General features: G+C 35.4%; 1 protein-coding gene across 1 annotated transcript in view; it reads right to left on the bottom strand.

The window, feature by feature from the left end:
* The window catches only part of NBAS (NBAS subunit of NRZ tethering complex), a 183,471-nt gene that overhangs the window by 60,963 nt on the left and 103,675 nt on the right, over nt 1-18,833 (bottom strand). The window contains exons 41-44 of the mRNA XM_037391240.1: nt 12,772-13,001; nt 6,401-6,511; nt 2,742-2,992; nt 605-939 (exon numbers count right to left, since the gene is read on the bottom strand). Coding sequence (XP_037247137.1) covers nt 605-939; nt 2,742-2,992; nt 6,401-6,511; nt 12,772-13,001 — 927 coding nt within the window. The remainder of the gene's footprint in view (nt 1-604; nt 940-2,741; nt 2,993-6,400; nt 6,512-12,771; nt 13,002-18,833) is intronic.

Here is an 18,833-nt window from a genome sequence, read left to right as displayed (position 1 = left end):
ACTTAAAGGGGGCCTGCAAGAAAACTGGAAAGGGACTTCTTACAAGGGCAGGTATTGATAGGACAAGGGGGAATTTAAACTTTTAAACTGAAAGAAGGTAGATTTAGTTTAGATATTGGGAAGAAATTCTTTACCATGAGGGTGGTGAGGCACTGGAACAAGTTGCCCAGAGAAGCTGTGGATGCCCCATCCCCGGCAGTGTTCAAGGCCAGGCTGGATGGGGCTCTGAGCGACCTGGTCCAGTGGAAGGCGTCCTTGCCCACGGAAGGCGGTTGGAACAAGGTGTAAGGTCCCTTCCAAACCAAACCATTCTGTGATTCTTTCAAATACACAGGAAGAATTCCTTACTCTCTGCTGAACCAGAATACAGGGACTTTGTGGTTACATCAAGAACTCTCTTATCCACAGAGCTAACTCCTCTAACTGAACAAAAATGTGGTTTTATACTGGCAATCATAAAAAGAAGAGGTAGGCAGATAACGGTAGATTTATGAATTTATTTTTTAAAACTGTAAAATGAAAAATCTCCTGAGACTTTCTTCTTTATACTACATTGAACTGTACCTCAGCTGAGGCCTGCAATTCTTCAAATACGCCTGCTTACCTTTGTGACAGCTTTTGAAGAAAATGTGACTTCATCAATAAGAGTGACAATATCATCTGGATCAAGTCTATCGAAGTACTTTGAACACATATCATATGCATGTAGCCACTCATCCATGGTTTCTGGTGTTTTTTTAATGAGATTGTGATCGCCATTCCAAAAAAGTTTTTGTAACCAGACAGCATAAATAGAGCTTGGTGACAGCATGCTGCCATCTTTTTTAGGAATTTTGGGAGCCAGTTTGGAAATAGACAAGACATTTTGACTTGTAAGGACAGACTCCAGTGTTTCCAGTGGGTTTTCATTTTCATCTGTTAGTTTTTTGTAATTAAGACCTATTGACAGGACAAGAAAGAGGCAAAGTACAAGTTATTCATCATTAAATCTACTCAAACTCTACATTTATCTGTAAAACAATCAGTACTAAACCAATAGCTGCAGAACTAGAAAGACTACTCCATTTCCTTTTACAATCACACATACTGACAGACTGGGAAGGAAGACAGATCTGTATACACTGCATACATATAGCACTGGGATTTTATGATGTCCTGATGGTGTGTGAAAACTCTCAATCCCTGGAACACATTTTAACTGCATATCAACACAAACTAAAAGAGCAGATTCTCAAAGAAATAAGAATACATATATAGTATATAGAATCACAGTACTATTTATTTTTTTTTTAATATAAAGCCTGGAAAGCCTTATGCACCTAATGACATAAGTCTTCATTAATTAAAAAAAGATGTATTCTGATCACGTAACAATTGGTACTTATTATCTATCTTAACAAAAATGCAAGGCACTGACCACAAGTAAATTAAGTAAGGGATCTAAGTGTCCTCTCTCTAGTTGCCATTTACATTAGTATCTCTATAACAGAAGAATCTGTTACTACTTTGGTTTCTACAGGAACAAACCTCTTGCAAGTTATCCTAGCAACAATACTATTTTATTCTCTGTATCTATAATTCCTAAGAGAACTGACTTCTGCTGCCATCTTTTCTTTCATATATTTAGGGCTTGCAACCTCTGCAAACACTTTAATGTTGTTCCTTGATGACTACCTGTAAACTATCTTGAACACTGAGAAGTTTAATTAAGGGTATAATAGAATCGATTTAACTATTTAATAGATTTAAAAGTGACTAATTTGTGTCTGGTATATAGTTCAAGGACTTTTTTTTTTTTTTAAGCAACATTTAAAAATAGGTTTCAAGGCAAACAGTAACTTCTTGACAATTTTGTCTTTGACAAGTATCATATTACTTGAGTGTTTAAACGTATCAATAAGAACTGAAGGTAACCCTTCTTCTCACAAAAACGTTATTGCCTTTTTTTTCTGCAATACATGAATTTAGGCATAATCTCTCCAAATTCTGCAGTAACGCTAGTGTCTGATACAGATGAGATTCCAGTATTGAACAATTAATTCATCCACAGAGCAAATAATCCCATATAGTGCGTATTTTACGTTCTGAAACTGGATTTGGAGTTATTCAACTGATATTCAAGATACTGCTAATACGTGACTAACAAACAAACTGAAATTAGTATTCACAATTTCAGAGTGCTTTCTAGCTGCTCACTTTTATAGGCACAGTCTGATAATGTAGGAAGACAAATAATGTAGATCTCCAAAAGCAGATGTTAATATCAAGGATAACATGCAAAGTAAAATTACCCTCTTTAAAGCAAACAAATGCTTACAGTTCCTAATACATTATGCAAATCAGACTTTTGAAAGGTAAACTGTTAAGTTCTTGTGAAATCCATGTTAAAATTGCAGTGTTAAAAATTACGCTCTATGCGGTCTGTATTTTTTTTTCTTTAAAAATTCATTGTGAACCACTACCAATAATATTGATCTGCACCAACAGAAATCTGGTTTCACATATTTTTTGCTTGTTGTGACTGAGTAAATTAAATTTCCAGTAATACAAAGAGAAGGAATTTACTCCTATAAAGGTATGACTAACCTACTAAATTACTTGTATTCATCTGATATGTTCACTTAATTTATTTTTTTTTTTTAAATCTGGAAGGTATAAATTAAATAAACATAATCATGTCAACACTCACATAATGGAACAATAAATATAGCTACAAGGAAAAGAAACAGGAATTCTCCTACCTGGTGCAACTGCTTTGAATTTTTTCAGGAGTCGGATATGAGTTTCAGGTTTAACAGCATGCTTCACCACTTCTGCGCAACCACAATTTTCAAGGAGTGTAAAATAATAAAGCAACCGCTGGTGATCTCTGCCTTCAATACTTGGGTAAACATATTTAACCATGTGTTCACATAAGGCTTCAGGACTGTTTTTCAAAGTTTCAAATAGACCAAGACTTTGTGCTCTTTCTTCTATTTCCAGTGTTGATAACCTGTGTTTAGAAATAATTTTGGCCTTAAAGGCTTGGATGTGCCATGAAAGACTCTTCAGCTGCGCACTTGGGAGATAGGACAATACTTTCCTTTGTTTAAGGTTCAACTTTGTAAGACATTTTGAAAGAGTAAGTATTCATTCATAACTACTTAGACAGCTGTCCACAAACAAAATCTAAGGAGTTCTTGTATTTCCTGATATTGATATCTGTTAACTTGGACATACAAATTAAGGGTCGTGAACACTGAAGTAGAATTCAAAGCAGCATTTAGCTTAGAGAAGTGTAGCTATATGTAAAAGTAGACATATGCCCACAGTATTTGTACAGGAAGCCTTTTTTTTTTTTAAAAAAAAAAAAAGTTACACAACATCCAACCCACACACTCACCCACCCCCCAAAACCCCCTAAAAACAACACCCACCAAAAAAACCCAAAAAAACCCAAAACCCAACAATCTGCAGCTGAATGATGACAGAAAATCCAACTGCTCAGTTAGTTCTCCCAAACTATTACATTCTGTTTTCTGTAGTTGATAAGCAACGCTGTATGCCTTGATAGATACATTATCACTGAAAATTGGCTCTTGCCCACTAGTTAATCTATGTGACACTATTACGCATGCTTAGCATATATCATTTGACAGTTTTATCAAGTTGCTTCTCAAACTGTTATCCATGAAAGCTTATGAAAATATCAGCAAGTCTTGGGTTGACCTCAGCCAAGCTCACTGCTTCAGGAAATTTTTTTCCTGACCCTTTTGAAAAGAATACATTAGCTCTTTCACAGCATGAATTCAGACACCTCCAGCTGACTACATAAAAGATAGCTGAATGCAATCACTCCTTTTTTTCCCCAGCTGCAAGAAAAATATGTGCATATCAAAAAAGTCTCATCTTAAAGTTTACACCTTTCTCAACCGAAAGTTTTACCTAAAATGTGAGGAAAGAAGGAACCTACAAATGACCATCACCTCGACACTCCCCAGAGTCCAATAATATGCCACATTAGGTAGTACATTTCATTTGGAAATCTGATGTCTTCTAATCCCATTTGATTTTCTTCTACTTTAAAACTGATTAAATTAGAATTTTTACATCAATTTTTCCTGAGTATAAATGCCACATATAAGTTAGTGTTTCTCTGATACCTTTTTCATTCCTAAAGATTATTTTCCTACAGCAAATACTACAAACACAACTTTCTATCAGTTTAAAAATTACTCATTGATTTCTGAGAGAGACTAAGTTATTTCTGAGTTATTTTTACATCTAGAACCTACTCAGTTAGGTTGTCAACCTTAGAAGCATTATTTTCATTCTCTAAATTCTTGTTATTTTTTTAAGTGTTCTACCATATTAATGGCAATAAATACGATATTAATGGAGATAAAGTATCATTCACTCCTAGTATCAGACAGAACAGACACTTGGGCCTGATGTATTTCAAGAGTGTGATCTGAATATATTCTTCTGTCCACACCCAAAGTTCAAGCTAAAGGCTAGATGGACATTAAATTACACCAACAGGATCTACAGAGGTTTCCCATTTGTTTTTGGGGCAGAGGTGATGATAGATAGAAGCCTCCATTATGCTGTTCAGAAAGATTCTAGAATAACAGATTGTGTGACAGGCATATAAAATTTTCTGTTGCTTAAATCATAAAATGCGTTTTATAGATTTTGGGGAATTAAATGTGCTAAGATTCTTCAAAAGAACCAATTAAATTCCCATAGAATTAAAAAAATTCTAAACATAACAAAAACATGGGATGTGTGTTTGTCATCAAGCAATCTAATAAATAGTTAATACAAACTATGTAAGTGCTTCTTTTGAGCTTCTCCCTATTCAAAGTGGCATACAGAAAGACTGCATATTTTGTTAAACAGATTAAGTCTTATAATAAACTTCTTTCTAGTTTAGAATGAATGAATAACAAGGAATGCATTATTAATGCCACAATCCCAAGATTAAAACATACTGTAATGGCCATATGCTGTCAATCAACTTTAAAATGAAATTATGATAAAACAAAAACATGTTCAGCAGCATATTATGCTATTATACATCAATTTTTAAGATTTTTTTTTTAATTTCATAAGGGAAAAGGTTGCCACTTTGTACTTCAGCGATTTCAGAATTCTATGAATACTAACTCATGGAGGATAAGAACAAAGAAGATGACAGAAAACTGTTACAAAATACCTTAGGTAACATTTCAGACCCAGACAAGTCAGCTGGCTCTTTCACATTTATGCCAGTGTTGTCATGTTTATATCCTGACTATGTATTTTGTTTAAATAATTTAGCAGCATCAAAATTTAGAGGGTATGACTTCTCTGTTTTCTGGAGGAAGCAAAGAAAATCTCAGAATGCTACTTCATCTTCCCAGACCTTGCACCAACATCTATCAGGCTTTAGGTTTTATGCCTTATGTTTTATAAAATGTTCTAATGCTTTTTAATTAATAGTTAATGTTAAGAGAGGTACAACTACTGCTGCCAGCTAAAGCTACTTTCACAATTCAAAATCTGAAACAAACTAGGCTAATTTGATCATGGCTGTTGGAACAGTAGATAAAAGCTGCTGTATTACACAGGGGGCTCTACATCACTGTCATCTGAATGCACTATTCAAGCAAGTAGCTTAGTCTTCCACTGAATGGGTTTATTCATCTTTCAGTGGGCAAAAAGTACTTGTCTGACTGACAAGATGTCAAAGGTAAAAAAAAAAAAAAAAAAAAAAAAAAAAAAAAAAAAAAAAAAACGAACAGTAAGACAAGATCCTGGAACCAACTCTGGAATAGAAACAAAAAACATCCCTCCCCATCATGCCCCCAACATGCCAGGTCTGGTCTGCCATAATCTTGTAGGCTAGAACAGTTCCAAAGAAATACTGTAAAAAAATTGCTTCTACAAAAAAACTGAAACTGAGAATAGATGAATGATGGGAATGGTAAGCTCCAACACATTTATTTCCCTTTGCTATTATGCAGAAGGGATGTCAATAAATAGGAACACTTTTTTTGTATTATTGCCCAAAAATGAATAATTATATAGAAACTATCAAGCTTCAGGACATATTCCAAGGGACTGTAAAAATAACTACAACATAAGTTACTATCAGAAGAGAGCACTAAGCATTCAAAGCCATGGAAACCTAAACACTGAAACAGAAGTCACAAGTACAGTAAGACATCTGGACTTTCATCCTTGCTTTTAACACCTATTTTCATGGCTGGTCACAAAAGCATCACATGTAAAAGACAAAAATTCCCAACTGTCACAACACAAGAAATATGAAAACATAAACCAAATTCTACCCTCAATATACTTCAATTCTTTCACAGGTTAGCACATATTTCTGTGTAAGAGAATTGCATGTGTATTTGCAGGGGAGACAACTTACCCACTGTCAGTGAATAAAAATTCCAGATGGGTCATATAAACTTCCCAAAGTGGAACATTGTATCGCTGAGCCAAAGAAATAGCAATCTTGTAGACATTTTCTTCAAGTGTTCTTACAGAGGAGAGATGTGAAAGAAAAGAAGAAAAAGTTACACTAAGACCCTACACACGACATGAAAATGAATATTTACATTAGAAAAGTAATGGCTTCTTTTTAATATTTTTTTTTCATAAACCAAGAAACTGGAATCACTGTTAAATAAAAATACACAAACTGTGCCTTCTTGCATTTTTTTTTACACTCGTTAGTACATTGGGGGGATTAAAAGAAAAGAAGAAAAAACAAAACTGGAAACTACAGAGATCCTCCAAAGACAGGTACATACTCTACATAACACTTTGGATCTCTATAACAGTGTCTTGCCTGACCTTTGTGCTAAACCTAAAGCCTCAGTTTTCAATTACAAAGCAACACTAGTTGTTATGTATCACAGTTACCATTTGATTTAGTTGCAACACCTACAGTGTTTTAGCACAACTGGTATGTAGATTCTCAAAGCTCTCCCTAAGATCACAGAAACACTCAGTATTTGCAGACTAAAAGAAGGTGTGAAGATGTCCAGCTCTACTCTGTACATGTCTGATTTTCTGTCATTGTATAACCATTTAACAAAGCAATAGATGGAGAATCTGTTAAGTGATCAAATCCTGAAATGAACTTCATATTAATTTTTATTATAAGTTAGTATAGCTCAAACAGACATGTGGGTTTTGGTTTTAGGCTGATATAGGAGCAATGCTGCTAAGGCTGATGCTGGGGTTTGGAGGTTTTGTTTTTATTTTTCTTCTTCCGGATAATTCCAAGAACAATACTATCTGGAATTAGATCCTAAAATACCTGACATAGGCAATTTTAAAAAAAAAATATTTAATGTGAATACTGCTGGTTTAGATTCTTTAATTAAAAAGCCATGCGTAACTAAGGTAAAAAGCCTTTACACAACACAAACTACTACAAAATACTGTTGCAACAGTCTGTAAATTAGTTTACAAGATTATATTAATACAAGACCCATGTTAACTCCATAAACTTGAACAACCTTACCATATTTTGTTTAACAACTTTCTTAGATTCTTTACATTGTTTTCAACAATCCAGGGGCGAGAGACTTTGTACTAATGTTTTAGTAAATTTTTCTACACAATCATCATGATCCATGTATAATAATAAAGGTAAAAGTAGAAAAAAATTACAGATTAGAGACCATATCCTCCCAGGGTTTTTTTGTCATTTACCAGCACAGATGTACGCTATATCTTGATCTATGCTAAACAAGGCTTACAGGTGGAGTCAATGACTTTCTCACAACCCTAGGTAAACAGCAGACACATCCATACACCTTAATTCTGATTTTTAGATGCTCAATCCAACATATCATTATATTCCACTATGATGGTTACTACAGATATTATAAAATTAAAATAGGATAAATGATGCCGAGTAGAAAAGCAAAATGTCAGGAGATAATATAATGCTGAAAAATCTTTACAACCAGCTATCAGAAGTCTTTGTATTACAACTATTGCTTTGATAGTTAAACCTCCCCCCCAAACAAAAAAAAAACCCAAACCACCCAAAAAAGCAAAAAATCCACAACCCTCTTGTAATAACTTAGTTACAACAACCCCTAAAAAAATATTCAGCACCATACACTGCATAACACGTATGCAAAGTAAAGGAGACAGAACACAAGCATCAAAATTGAAAGAAAGAAATATATTTGAGGACAAATAAAAGTCTTCATTGAAATACATTTCAGAAGAAAAACAAAAAAAAAAAAAAAGAGAAGAAAAAGAAAGAAATCCCACACACTGTCCTGTCTCTTCTGTTCCGATGGCCATAGCACCATCCCTCTCACTTTCCAACACAGCAAGCCTTCCTGTACCCAACCTCTTAAAATTAGAATCAATACTTCAATGCAAACAGAACACTTTTTAACCCATCAAGCAATGATGTATGTATAAGAGGATGATGATGATCTATTTTTTTTTAAAAAAATACTCAATAAGTCACCTAATATTTTAGAGGCAGATGCTCTATTCTGTTTTTTTATATTAGTAAGTACCATGACAACACTACACTGTAAACTCGAGAGTAGTAGCCACAGTTTGTGCCATTCAGTACATAAAAGCAGATCTTTTTTTAACCAGGGATACACAACATCTGTTGTCAAATCATAACATGTAAACTTAAATTCCTTTGCATTTTCCAGAAATCATTTGATGTACATCAAACACGGGTCAACAAGGGGATTACTAGTTATAATGAAGGTGAAGATTGATGCAAGAACAGCACAGCAAGTATGCCACTAAGGAGAAGATAACAGGATATTTGGAAGAATGGTACGCTGGAGGTGATGAGGTTAACAGCAGTATTCTGCAGGCTAGTCCACAACAGTGACCTCAGTACTTCCACTAATTAAAAAAAAAAATAATGAAAAAGTACAATATATACAGAATATCTTGACAGAAATAAAAGATGATCTCTAGGAATGATCTAATAATCCTCTGCTTAAAAAGTAAATGCTACAACTTCTGAAATTAAAACAAGCAGTTCTAAAATGAACAGTGGAGCTACTGGAGAGAATCTAGTGAAGGGCCATGAAGACAACGAAGGTACTGGAACATCTCTTCTGTGAGGAAAGGGTGAGACAGCTGGGACTGTTCAGCCTAGAGAAGAGAAATCTCAAGGGGGTCTCGTCAATGTATGCAAATACCTTCTGGGACAGTGCAGGGGGGAGGGGCCAGGCTCTTCTTAGTGGTACCCAGAGGCAATGGGCACAAACTGAAGCACGGGAGCTTCCATGTGATCAGGGAATACTTTTCACCATGAGGGTGACTGAACACTGGAACAAATTGCCCAGGGAGACTATGGAGTCTCCATGCTTGGAGATACTAATAAACGACCCAGACGTGGTCCTTGGCAGCTCTAGGTCTTAGGTGTCCCTGCTTGAGCGGGGGGGCTGAGCAAGATGATCTCTAGAGGTCCCTTCCAATCGTAACCATCCTGTGACCGATTCAGCGAAAGAGGAAGATTATATGAATGCTTAGTTGCACAACAACTCAGTCAATCATACAAACCAGGAGTAGCTCTTGGAGCTAGTGGGATCCATTCCCCCCTAACACCTTATAAACACAATTAAAATCCTGTCTTTCTGTCTTAGGAGTGGCATGCAGTGGCAGCACAAAGCAGTAAAAGATTAAGGAAACAACACTGTACAAATGAAGAACAGTAAAAGGTATTCATTGTTAAGATAACACTGACAAGACAAAAACAAGCACTTGTTACACAAGGAAAAGCTGAAAAAATGGCCATTACCTGTAAAAGACCTTTTAACTACACTCTCCCCACACACACCCCTTTCCATGCCCAGCCCTAACTGCCTGTCTCTGTGAGCCTGAGGCCTGCCAGAGAAATCCCCACTGAGGGCTCCGGTGCAGGCACCGTTTGGATGTACTTACTGTGTGGTGTTGTACCAAGACTGGTATGAAAACTAAGTCAGAAGCAGTTCTTGTGGATGGCTCTTAGCCACCCTGTGTGTGTGGTAGCATGAATTTCTGAAGCATCAAAAAATACGCCTGTGCAGTAGCATTCAGCTGGGATTTTGCTGGCTACCTTCAAGCTCATAGAAATAAGCATTTGGCAGCTCAGAGCAATTTTTTTTTTTCCTATCTTGTTCTCTAACATTTCTTTTGTATTATACATGTGCATGGGCTTTCTCACAATTGCTGTCTTCAACATTTTCTGTTGACATCAATCAGCTACAAAGCATTATAACCACCACTGGATTCCATCATAACAAGGGGAAAATAAGATCCACTTTTCCAGTTGCCTGTCCTCAAAAACGTTTAAGAAAAAAATGCAACTTAGAGAAGTGAAATGAAGATTTGAGCCAAGGGCTTTTAGTTTCCTCTACTATTTGCAGCAGGAAAATGAGATGGTGGAAAACACTACAGCTGTTTGTTAAGTCCTGCAGCAGCAAGAGAAAAGGCACTGTCTGCACTGACAGCAGAGCAGAACAAAAGCATAAACAATGGTTCAGAAGCTAATGTTGCTGATAAGAGCTGAAGTACATTTAAATTTGCTTTATACAGGACCTTCTAGTTTAGTCTTCTGGAAGCGGACTTCGTTCATATGTACCAGAACCATTCTGAGAACCCAAGAAACACAAGCTGTTACGAAATTGAGATAGCTTGGTAACTGCACAGTTTTTCTAAAAATATAGAAGTATTTCAGATCAGTGACATAAGACAAGGAAGACATTTGTATTAAATCATTAAAATCAACTTCTGATTTCAGCATTTTAAGAGAAGTGATGAAGGGCTGAAGACCTCAGAGCAGGTGAATAAAAACAAACAAACAAAACTGCCCAAAAGCTGGCTGCAAGTAAAAGAATAATTTAGAAACCTTGTTACACCATAGCTGGCCTGAAGATACATGGGACTTCAGCTGACTACTCAAGAATTCCCATTCAATCTTGCTCTAGTTTAATTCCTTTCCAGATATGTTCTGGCTCTATTTTGCCCAAATGAATTGTTAACTGCTTGAGATCTAATGTTGATTAAGCCTGTGAGGCACCCAGATATTTAAATATTTGATAAATAATGCATAATAAACTCTTAATGATAATACATCAAATATGGAAGATAAGATTGATGACTGTTTGTTAAGTAGTTTTAGCAAATTGTTCACTCTAGTACAAAGCTGTTTTGTAAATAAGATACCATCTCTTCCAGGTGCTGTTTCTACAAACAGCACTTCATAAAAGATTAAAACATGAGCCACTCAATGATAGTTCAAAAATAAGAAAAAAGTATGCTACACAATTATATTCAATTTGCACATTGTTTTCATTAAAAAATGCAGATTAAGAATCAACTGAGAAGATGAAAACAAGGAAGCTGCAAGCTGAACAAGTAATTAACTGGATCTTTGCAGCTGCCTTATACGGAACTACCACTCTCATCCACATCTCGTCAAGCCTTATTTCTACTCACTCTTTCATATTGTGTTTCGATCTCTACTTACTATAAGGAATTTCCTTTTCACGTTTAATTTATTTTTATGAAAGACAGTATGTAAAGGACTCTTGGATGAGAATGTTAGTAAGCATGCTGCATCAAAAAAAAAATATCTGTAATAATAGAAAGATTTTTGTATTGAAGTAATACATGTAGGTGTTACCTACATATACTGATGTAGGTAATCATCAAGATGTAACATTTACCTAGTGACATAGTACTGATATGTTATGTGCTCAGTGAACAATATATATAAAACAGGTAACTCCAATGGAAACTTTAAAAGATGCTTCAAGCTATTTTTATGAATAAGTGCCAAAATTACGCAGGTATAGCTTCTATAGATGCAAATCAGAAGCTTAATGTTCAAAACCTGAGGTTATACTATTGTTTTTATTCAGCATTTCATATCAATGTTTTTTTACTAACAGATTTCCACTGGAATTATAGCCATGAGAAGCTAGATAGGTAGAAGATTGTAAACATCTAAATATTCCCTTCAAAAGCTTTATGTACAGAGTAATTTATAATTAGATTAAATTTCATATTAAAAGCTTCTTGTTGCACAAAACTCTTTCTTTGACAGTACAGCAGCTATTAAACTGAACTGTCTTAAAAACATACAGAGTTCAAGGTTATTCATGACTTGTTCACAGCTTAAAGCACCTGCATACAGACGTTAAAGATATTTTTAAAATGAAAAGACAGTATTACCCTATATCTTGCTTTTTTTTCTATTCTGGATAACTAAAAGGTGAGATAAAAGCATTCTAAATATCACAACACATGCAGTGAAGGCTTCAGTACTTCCAAATGAATACAGGGGGAAAATATTGTAATAAATATTTAAATAAATTCTTAAAAATAAAATACAGTTTCTTCACTTTTTTTTTTTTTAAAACTATAGTTCAGTACAAAATGTGATGCTTAGGACATACCCTAATGGATTTTTAGGGCAGGTTTACAGGAGATAGAATATGAGATCAGACCTCCACCTATGCTCTGATTTCATTTATTCCTGATTAACTTTAATATTAGTAGTTAATAAACAAAGAGTTATAGCTTCCATTTAAAATTATCGATTCACTTCTTTGAGCAACATTTCATTTAAGTGGAGTAGTTGAATAGAAAACACTCCACTTCTAGCAGCGTTACAGTGTAAATATCTAAAGCAACTGGTAACTTATCCCTTCTAAAGGTCAGCAATACTTTCAATTTATTTTCCTGATTTAAAGCTTAAAGTATTTCCATTTTTAAAAAAAGAAAATAAACATAATAGATATTACTTACTCTGCCAATCCCAGTATTGTTTCTCTCTTGTACTGTCCATCTGCTGTAAATCTCTGCACATCTACTCCTTTGCCAAGTTCTTGCAGAATCTGAGCCTGAGTGAAATCCAGCAGTCGTTCATTGTAGTAATGCAGCTGATTTATTAAAGTTATGATTTCTTCATGCCAGTCTGTATAGCCACACTGAGTAACATGCTTTGTGACCATCTGAATCAACTCTTTTGGATCAGCCTGTGAAAATAATTGACAAAAAACTAAAAAAAGCCCTGTAAATTTCTGCAAAAAATGTATCATTTTATAACTGATCCCTGTGTTCAGAATTGAAATATTGTTTCCATTTCCGAGAATTTTTAAGTACAAGAGAACTCCCAATTTTTCTGTAAGGGCTATTCACTGTAGCATCAGAATTTATCCTTTTGGAATGTTTTAGCTTGTTCCATATGCTACAAAAATTTAAACCCACCTAACCAAATTAATAGTAACAAGTTCTTCACTATGACTGAATTAATTTGTTTTTAAACCCCTCATTTTTATTAACTTTGAACTAGGCAAAGTTCACTGGTAAAAAACTGATTGGTAAAATGCTTCAAGAAATCAAAGAAAACTCATCAAATCTATCTTCAATCCAAACATTAAAATTAAGTTTACTCTAAAACAGAGCCTCTATTTCAAAAATAAGAATAGAAGCAATATTGCAAACTTGGTTTTCTTGTTACTGAATTTCTGATATACTTCTATCATACATATTTGAAAAAAGGAATAGTTTAGTATTTGAAGTGTCAAGCACCGATACTTGCAAAGAATGAGAAGCACTGCAGGATCTGCATTACACGAGGCATTGTCTACACTCTGAAACCTTCAAATAATTAAATATTGACCATCCATGAATTAGGACAACCTTTGTTTTCAAAATACCTTCATCACAAATAAAACTTACTTTGCTGGATTAGAAGTTATACATCAAGTGCATATTTAATCAACCACTATGTTCTGCAACCAGAAACACATGTAGCAAAGCAACAGTTCAGAACACGGAACAAATACAGTCTGCATGTTAGAAATGAAAAAAGAACACATGTATTGTAGAGAGTTCTCAATTATCTTAAGATCTGGACTGTGACTATGTCTAGGTGCTTCCACTTGAACGCAGTTGTGTGTGATACGCCATCACTCAGCACATTGATTTCTCTCTTCCATGAAAAACGAGGCCACCAGCAGCACAATGACATAAGGAAGCACCGTGATTTCTACATAACATCCACTGAAGGAGGAGTGCCACCAAAAAAGTCACAGAAAAATACCTGGGGATGCCAACTGTAGTTGAACTACTTTCTAAAAGAGCCGATTCAACCGATCTCAAAAATGCTGAGTGTACTGGACAAACATACTTTTGTTTTTATTACAGAATAATTCTGCTAAATTAGAAGCTAATCTTATGAATGTTAACTAGAGTACACAGCAGGATAAAACACGCACCAGATGTTTGAACCCTAAGGCATGCTTGAATTTTTCTGCAACTTGCTGGTCATTCTAAATTGATTTTTTTTCTTTTTTTCTTTTCAGGCCTTAGCTGACAGGCTGCTCACCAAGTCATACTAAATGCTACAGGGCATCCTTTTTCCTCTCCACATGATATTTTTCTGAAGCCCTCTAAACATCACAAACTCATCGATTTTATAAACATCATCAGCAGTTCTTTCAAGGTTGCTTAGAAGATTGGTAACAGTATAATAAAACCTCAAAAAAGAGATAGGCAAGCATAGCAGTGCCTCTACAATACAATTATATCAGCCGGAAACCAATCCACTGCTTATTATGTATCTTGGTATCTCATTTTAGGTGATACATTAGAAAACCGCATGGAGGCAGGGAAACTCAGAGCAAGATGAGGAAAACTGTTTAACATAATTGCCTAAATCCTCTGTACAGTCCACTGAGAAAGGCAGGTTCCTCTGACAACCTGTAAGGGTAAATTTGCCCTTTTGCTAAGTTTTCCCCTCTCTCCATTAAGAAGAGTAGAATTCAGCATTAGCACTCTTCTTCCAGTGCACAGCCCACCCGATTGTTCATAAAGTACATAATTTTGAAAGTATTTTCAAACAAATAGACCAAAACTCTTCATTGACAAATGGTTTCTGAAGATGAAATGATAACATTTTCAATAAGATTCCTAAACAGCACGTAATTTTTCACCATGAGGCAGCATTAAACTTGAGTATTTATAACAACAACTTAAAGTAATACTAATTACTAAGACAGATTAAAACCATTTTGGTTTTGGTCCACTGTTGTCTTCAATATACTGGGCAATCTTCACCTTTAAATGTGAAATACCTTTTTAAAAAAAATCCCACTGTACTTCCAATCATGTTGTCAGCCCTCTCAAATGACATCTCTCACTGTTGTCAATCTTTATTCCCCATTTGTTACATTCCCTGTGTGCAATGTTGCATGCTGCCTGCTTATGCTTCAACGGAATAATTTAAGGTCCTCTAATCAGCTTAACCATTTTCCTGTTAATACTTTTGCCAAATAATACCTACAAAGATGCAGTAGTAAGTGTGCAGTTCCTCCAGAACTTCTCTCTATCAAATTGGTCAGTATTGTTTCATGGTTTCTGTTATTCTAATCTCTTCTACCTCTTGTTTCACTACCAGGTTATAATAAAAATAAAAAACCTGGATCAAGGACCACTGTGTGATACAGTAGTACCATGACAAATAATAATGACGACAAACTGTTACAGGGAGGAAAAGAGAAGGAAGTGGAAGATAATCTGATGTATATGCTGTTTGAAGGATGAATGTGATCCTTGGCTGTACCTATGAGGAACAACAAACAAAAACATTACACTGATGACTGTCATGAAGAGAACCAATTCCCACTACTAGGTTCTTCTATGAGTGCTGAAGTTCTGAAATATGTTATAAAAGGAACAGCTCTGAAAAGCATCACAAAAAATATCTGAAAGATTTAAGAAACACAGCAATATACAATATCTTCAGAAATAATGTTTTAGGGTCTATTGAGCTTATTAACAGAGAACAATAGAATCATAACCTGTATGAACACCCATGTATGTATATACATACATATGTAAGGTAAAAAAGCAAAAACTCTTCAATGTTGGAGATTAAAAATATGAGATATAATAGCTATATATGTTATCAGATATACATTCAGAATTAAGAAAACACAATTTCTTGGTGTTGGTTTTTTTTATTTTTATTGCAAGCAGTTGCCAGGGATTGCATTGAACTCTTCACTACCAAAAATCTTTCAGTCAAAAGCTATCCTCTTTTATCCCTTACTTATGCTCCAAACTATCAGAGCATGTGAAATCAATAATTAGTTTAGAAAAATTCCACAGCCTGCTTCATGCAAGAGCCTATACTTATGTCTGACATGAGACATTCTAGGTTTTTTTTTAATTTATAGAAAACAATTTTTCTCAAGTTGCAGTTGTTTGCAAAACTCATTTACTGGAATGACACACAGTTTTCCTTCCCTCAGATTTGTAATCCTTCTATAGATTTAAAATGTTTTCTTAAAATAACAGTGCTGTTTGTGCAGATATAACTTGCGCAGAATCAAGCATTCAACCCAAGCTCAAGGGAAAAAATATTAAAAGCTAAAGAGTTTGGTATCAAGCTGTGTAGAACTTGTATTTTATAACTTTCAGTATTCATTCTTTAACATCTTCACATTTTTAATAATAATGTTTTTTAAAAGATAAACACAAATATTTCTACACCCATTAGACACCTAGTTCAATTAGACATGATGCTTGTTCTAACAAACACTAATAAAGTTGGTTATAGCTCTATTGCCAGTATTCAAAAAAGTCATAATAGTTTTTAACTTAAAAGACCATAATAAATAGTTAGTAATAGTAGCTGGCCATAAAGAAAATCAGCAAAATCAGTAAAGGTTGATTCTTAGTGCAGCATTCACAGGGTTTACAAATTCTTTGACTTTCTTAAAATTGTAACAGGTACTTAGAAAAAAATAAATTTCTACAGCAGTCTCTGTAAACACAAATGAACTTTGACAAGACCAATAAAACCTGATGTTCAACTTGTATTCTTTCTAATGTTATCTACCAAATAAACCCACCAAAAATACCCCAAACTGCTACTACACCATTATCTCTGTTGGCTTTTCAGAATCCTTCAGATAGCTAGAAATCATGCCTAGGTGTCCAACCCCCCGGCTTTGCCAGACACATCTCCTCTAGTGCTTTTGGGCAGACATCTAAACATGGCTTCCCCTCCTTGATCATTCAGGAAGGGTACTGTACATATGAACACAGCAACAAACATTGCAGAAGTGTCCAGAGGAGCCACAAGAGCTGACCCGAATGTATTACACCCTTGTGAGCCTCCCTGGCATTGCCAGGGAAATCCCTCATGAACTACCTGCCAAAGCATTTTACTCATCTACTCAACTAGCACTGTGTTTTGTGCTGTAACATAACAACAGTGTTGTGTTGTCTTCGGGAATTGGGGGGGGGGGGGGGGGGGGGGGGGAGAGAGAGAAAAGAAATAAACATCCATTGCTTCAACATAAAGTTAGTTTAATTTCATGCTATTAGATGTCATTTACCTAGCACAAGTTAGTGTCAATATTGTACCACCAGGTATTACCAGTAAGCAGTAAGCCTCTGCTGGGGATCAGGGTCTACCTGACTAGATGTGTTAAAGCTGTATTTCTCTTTGACCATCCTCTGGGAGTCACACCTGTAAAGCACTTCAGAATCTGTATGTCACTGTGATATTACAAAAGCAACACTGGTTTTAAAGAGAGAGAAAATGTTTTCATCTTGGAATTTCTTCACCCTGATCTCTAAAATAATTTCAATTTTATTATCCCCCACCCCACGCCCCGCCTAATATGCTATTTCTTTTTTCTTTCAAATCTCTTTAAAAGACTTAATTCAGCCATACACATGGAGGGCGGGGGGGCGAAGGAATCTGAGTCAGTTTTTTCTCCTGTTCCTCTCCTGCTCAGAAAGTGGCAACCATTTTACAGCTATGGTAAGACAGATAAATAATAAAAAGCTCTACTCTAAACATGTCATTGAGATAACATTAGAACATTGAAAGGCTATTTATTTAGCTTGTTTACTTCTTTTAAGACCAAGAATCTTCCCAACTGCTCTAAAAAGGAATATAAGAATAATAATATTTTGGTTTGTTTTTAATGGACATTTTCAGACTGTAATACAGAATTGACTAGGAACACTGATGTGAAAAACTGCTTAGATCGAGGCTAATCCACTTACAATCACACAAATACCTAACTGATGTGGTGGACCTTTCTGGATTGAAGCTGCAACAGTAATCTTTTGGTAATGGTTAAAAGCTGCAGCCACAGTGAGCCATTGGAATATGAATGGGAAGGCAGAAGACATGTTGTGTCCAGACCCTGTAACACCAGATTTGTTCTAAACCATTTTAAGTGATCCTAAGAAAGAGATCGTGCTACAGAGGAAGACATGTACACCAAGCAAAACCCTAATGATTAGCAAAACTAGGAGATGACAGCACATGGACAAAGCAAGAGATACCAGGGAGCAGCACGTAAAATCCTGCTGCAGACAGCTGCACTTTGATCACTACCCTGCCACATCCAGCGCTTCCAAGGGAACCAAATTACACCTCTGGAAAGCACTAACATTTCAGGGAGAAAAGGACAGCTCTCCCTAATCCTTGTAGCAACTGCCACAGTGGTGCCTGTAGCAAGAGATTCAATGTGCTATAAATTTGATGGAGAGAGAGGCAAGAAAACAAGGAATGAAGAAAAACACAGAGGGGACACTTTTCCAAACACACCAAAGCAGGAAAAAAGATTTACAGGAGAGAGATTTGCTAAATCTTAACAGTTCACTCAAGAAATGAAATCCGAACATGCCTGTTCACTCAAGAAGTAAACCCCATTCCTCCATAGGATTAATTAAATCAGTGACACTTGTCCTCAACCGAGTCTTCTTGTCACACTGTGTCAAGAGTACATTAACATAGACACAGCACCATATGAATCTGGCGTGGCCTACCTTTCAGA

The sequence above is a fragment of the Falco rusticolus genome, chromosome 6 (genome assembly GCF_015220075.1).
Source record: "Falco rusticolus isolate bFalRus1 chromosome 6, bFalRus1.pri, whole genome shotgun sequence".
NCBI classification, from domain to species: domain Eukaryota; kingdom Metazoa; phylum Chordata; class Aves; order Falconiformes; family Falconidae; genus Falco; species Falco rusticolus.
Note: the sequence above shows the minus strand (reverse complement) of the source record. Positions and strands in the feature narration are given on the sequence as shown.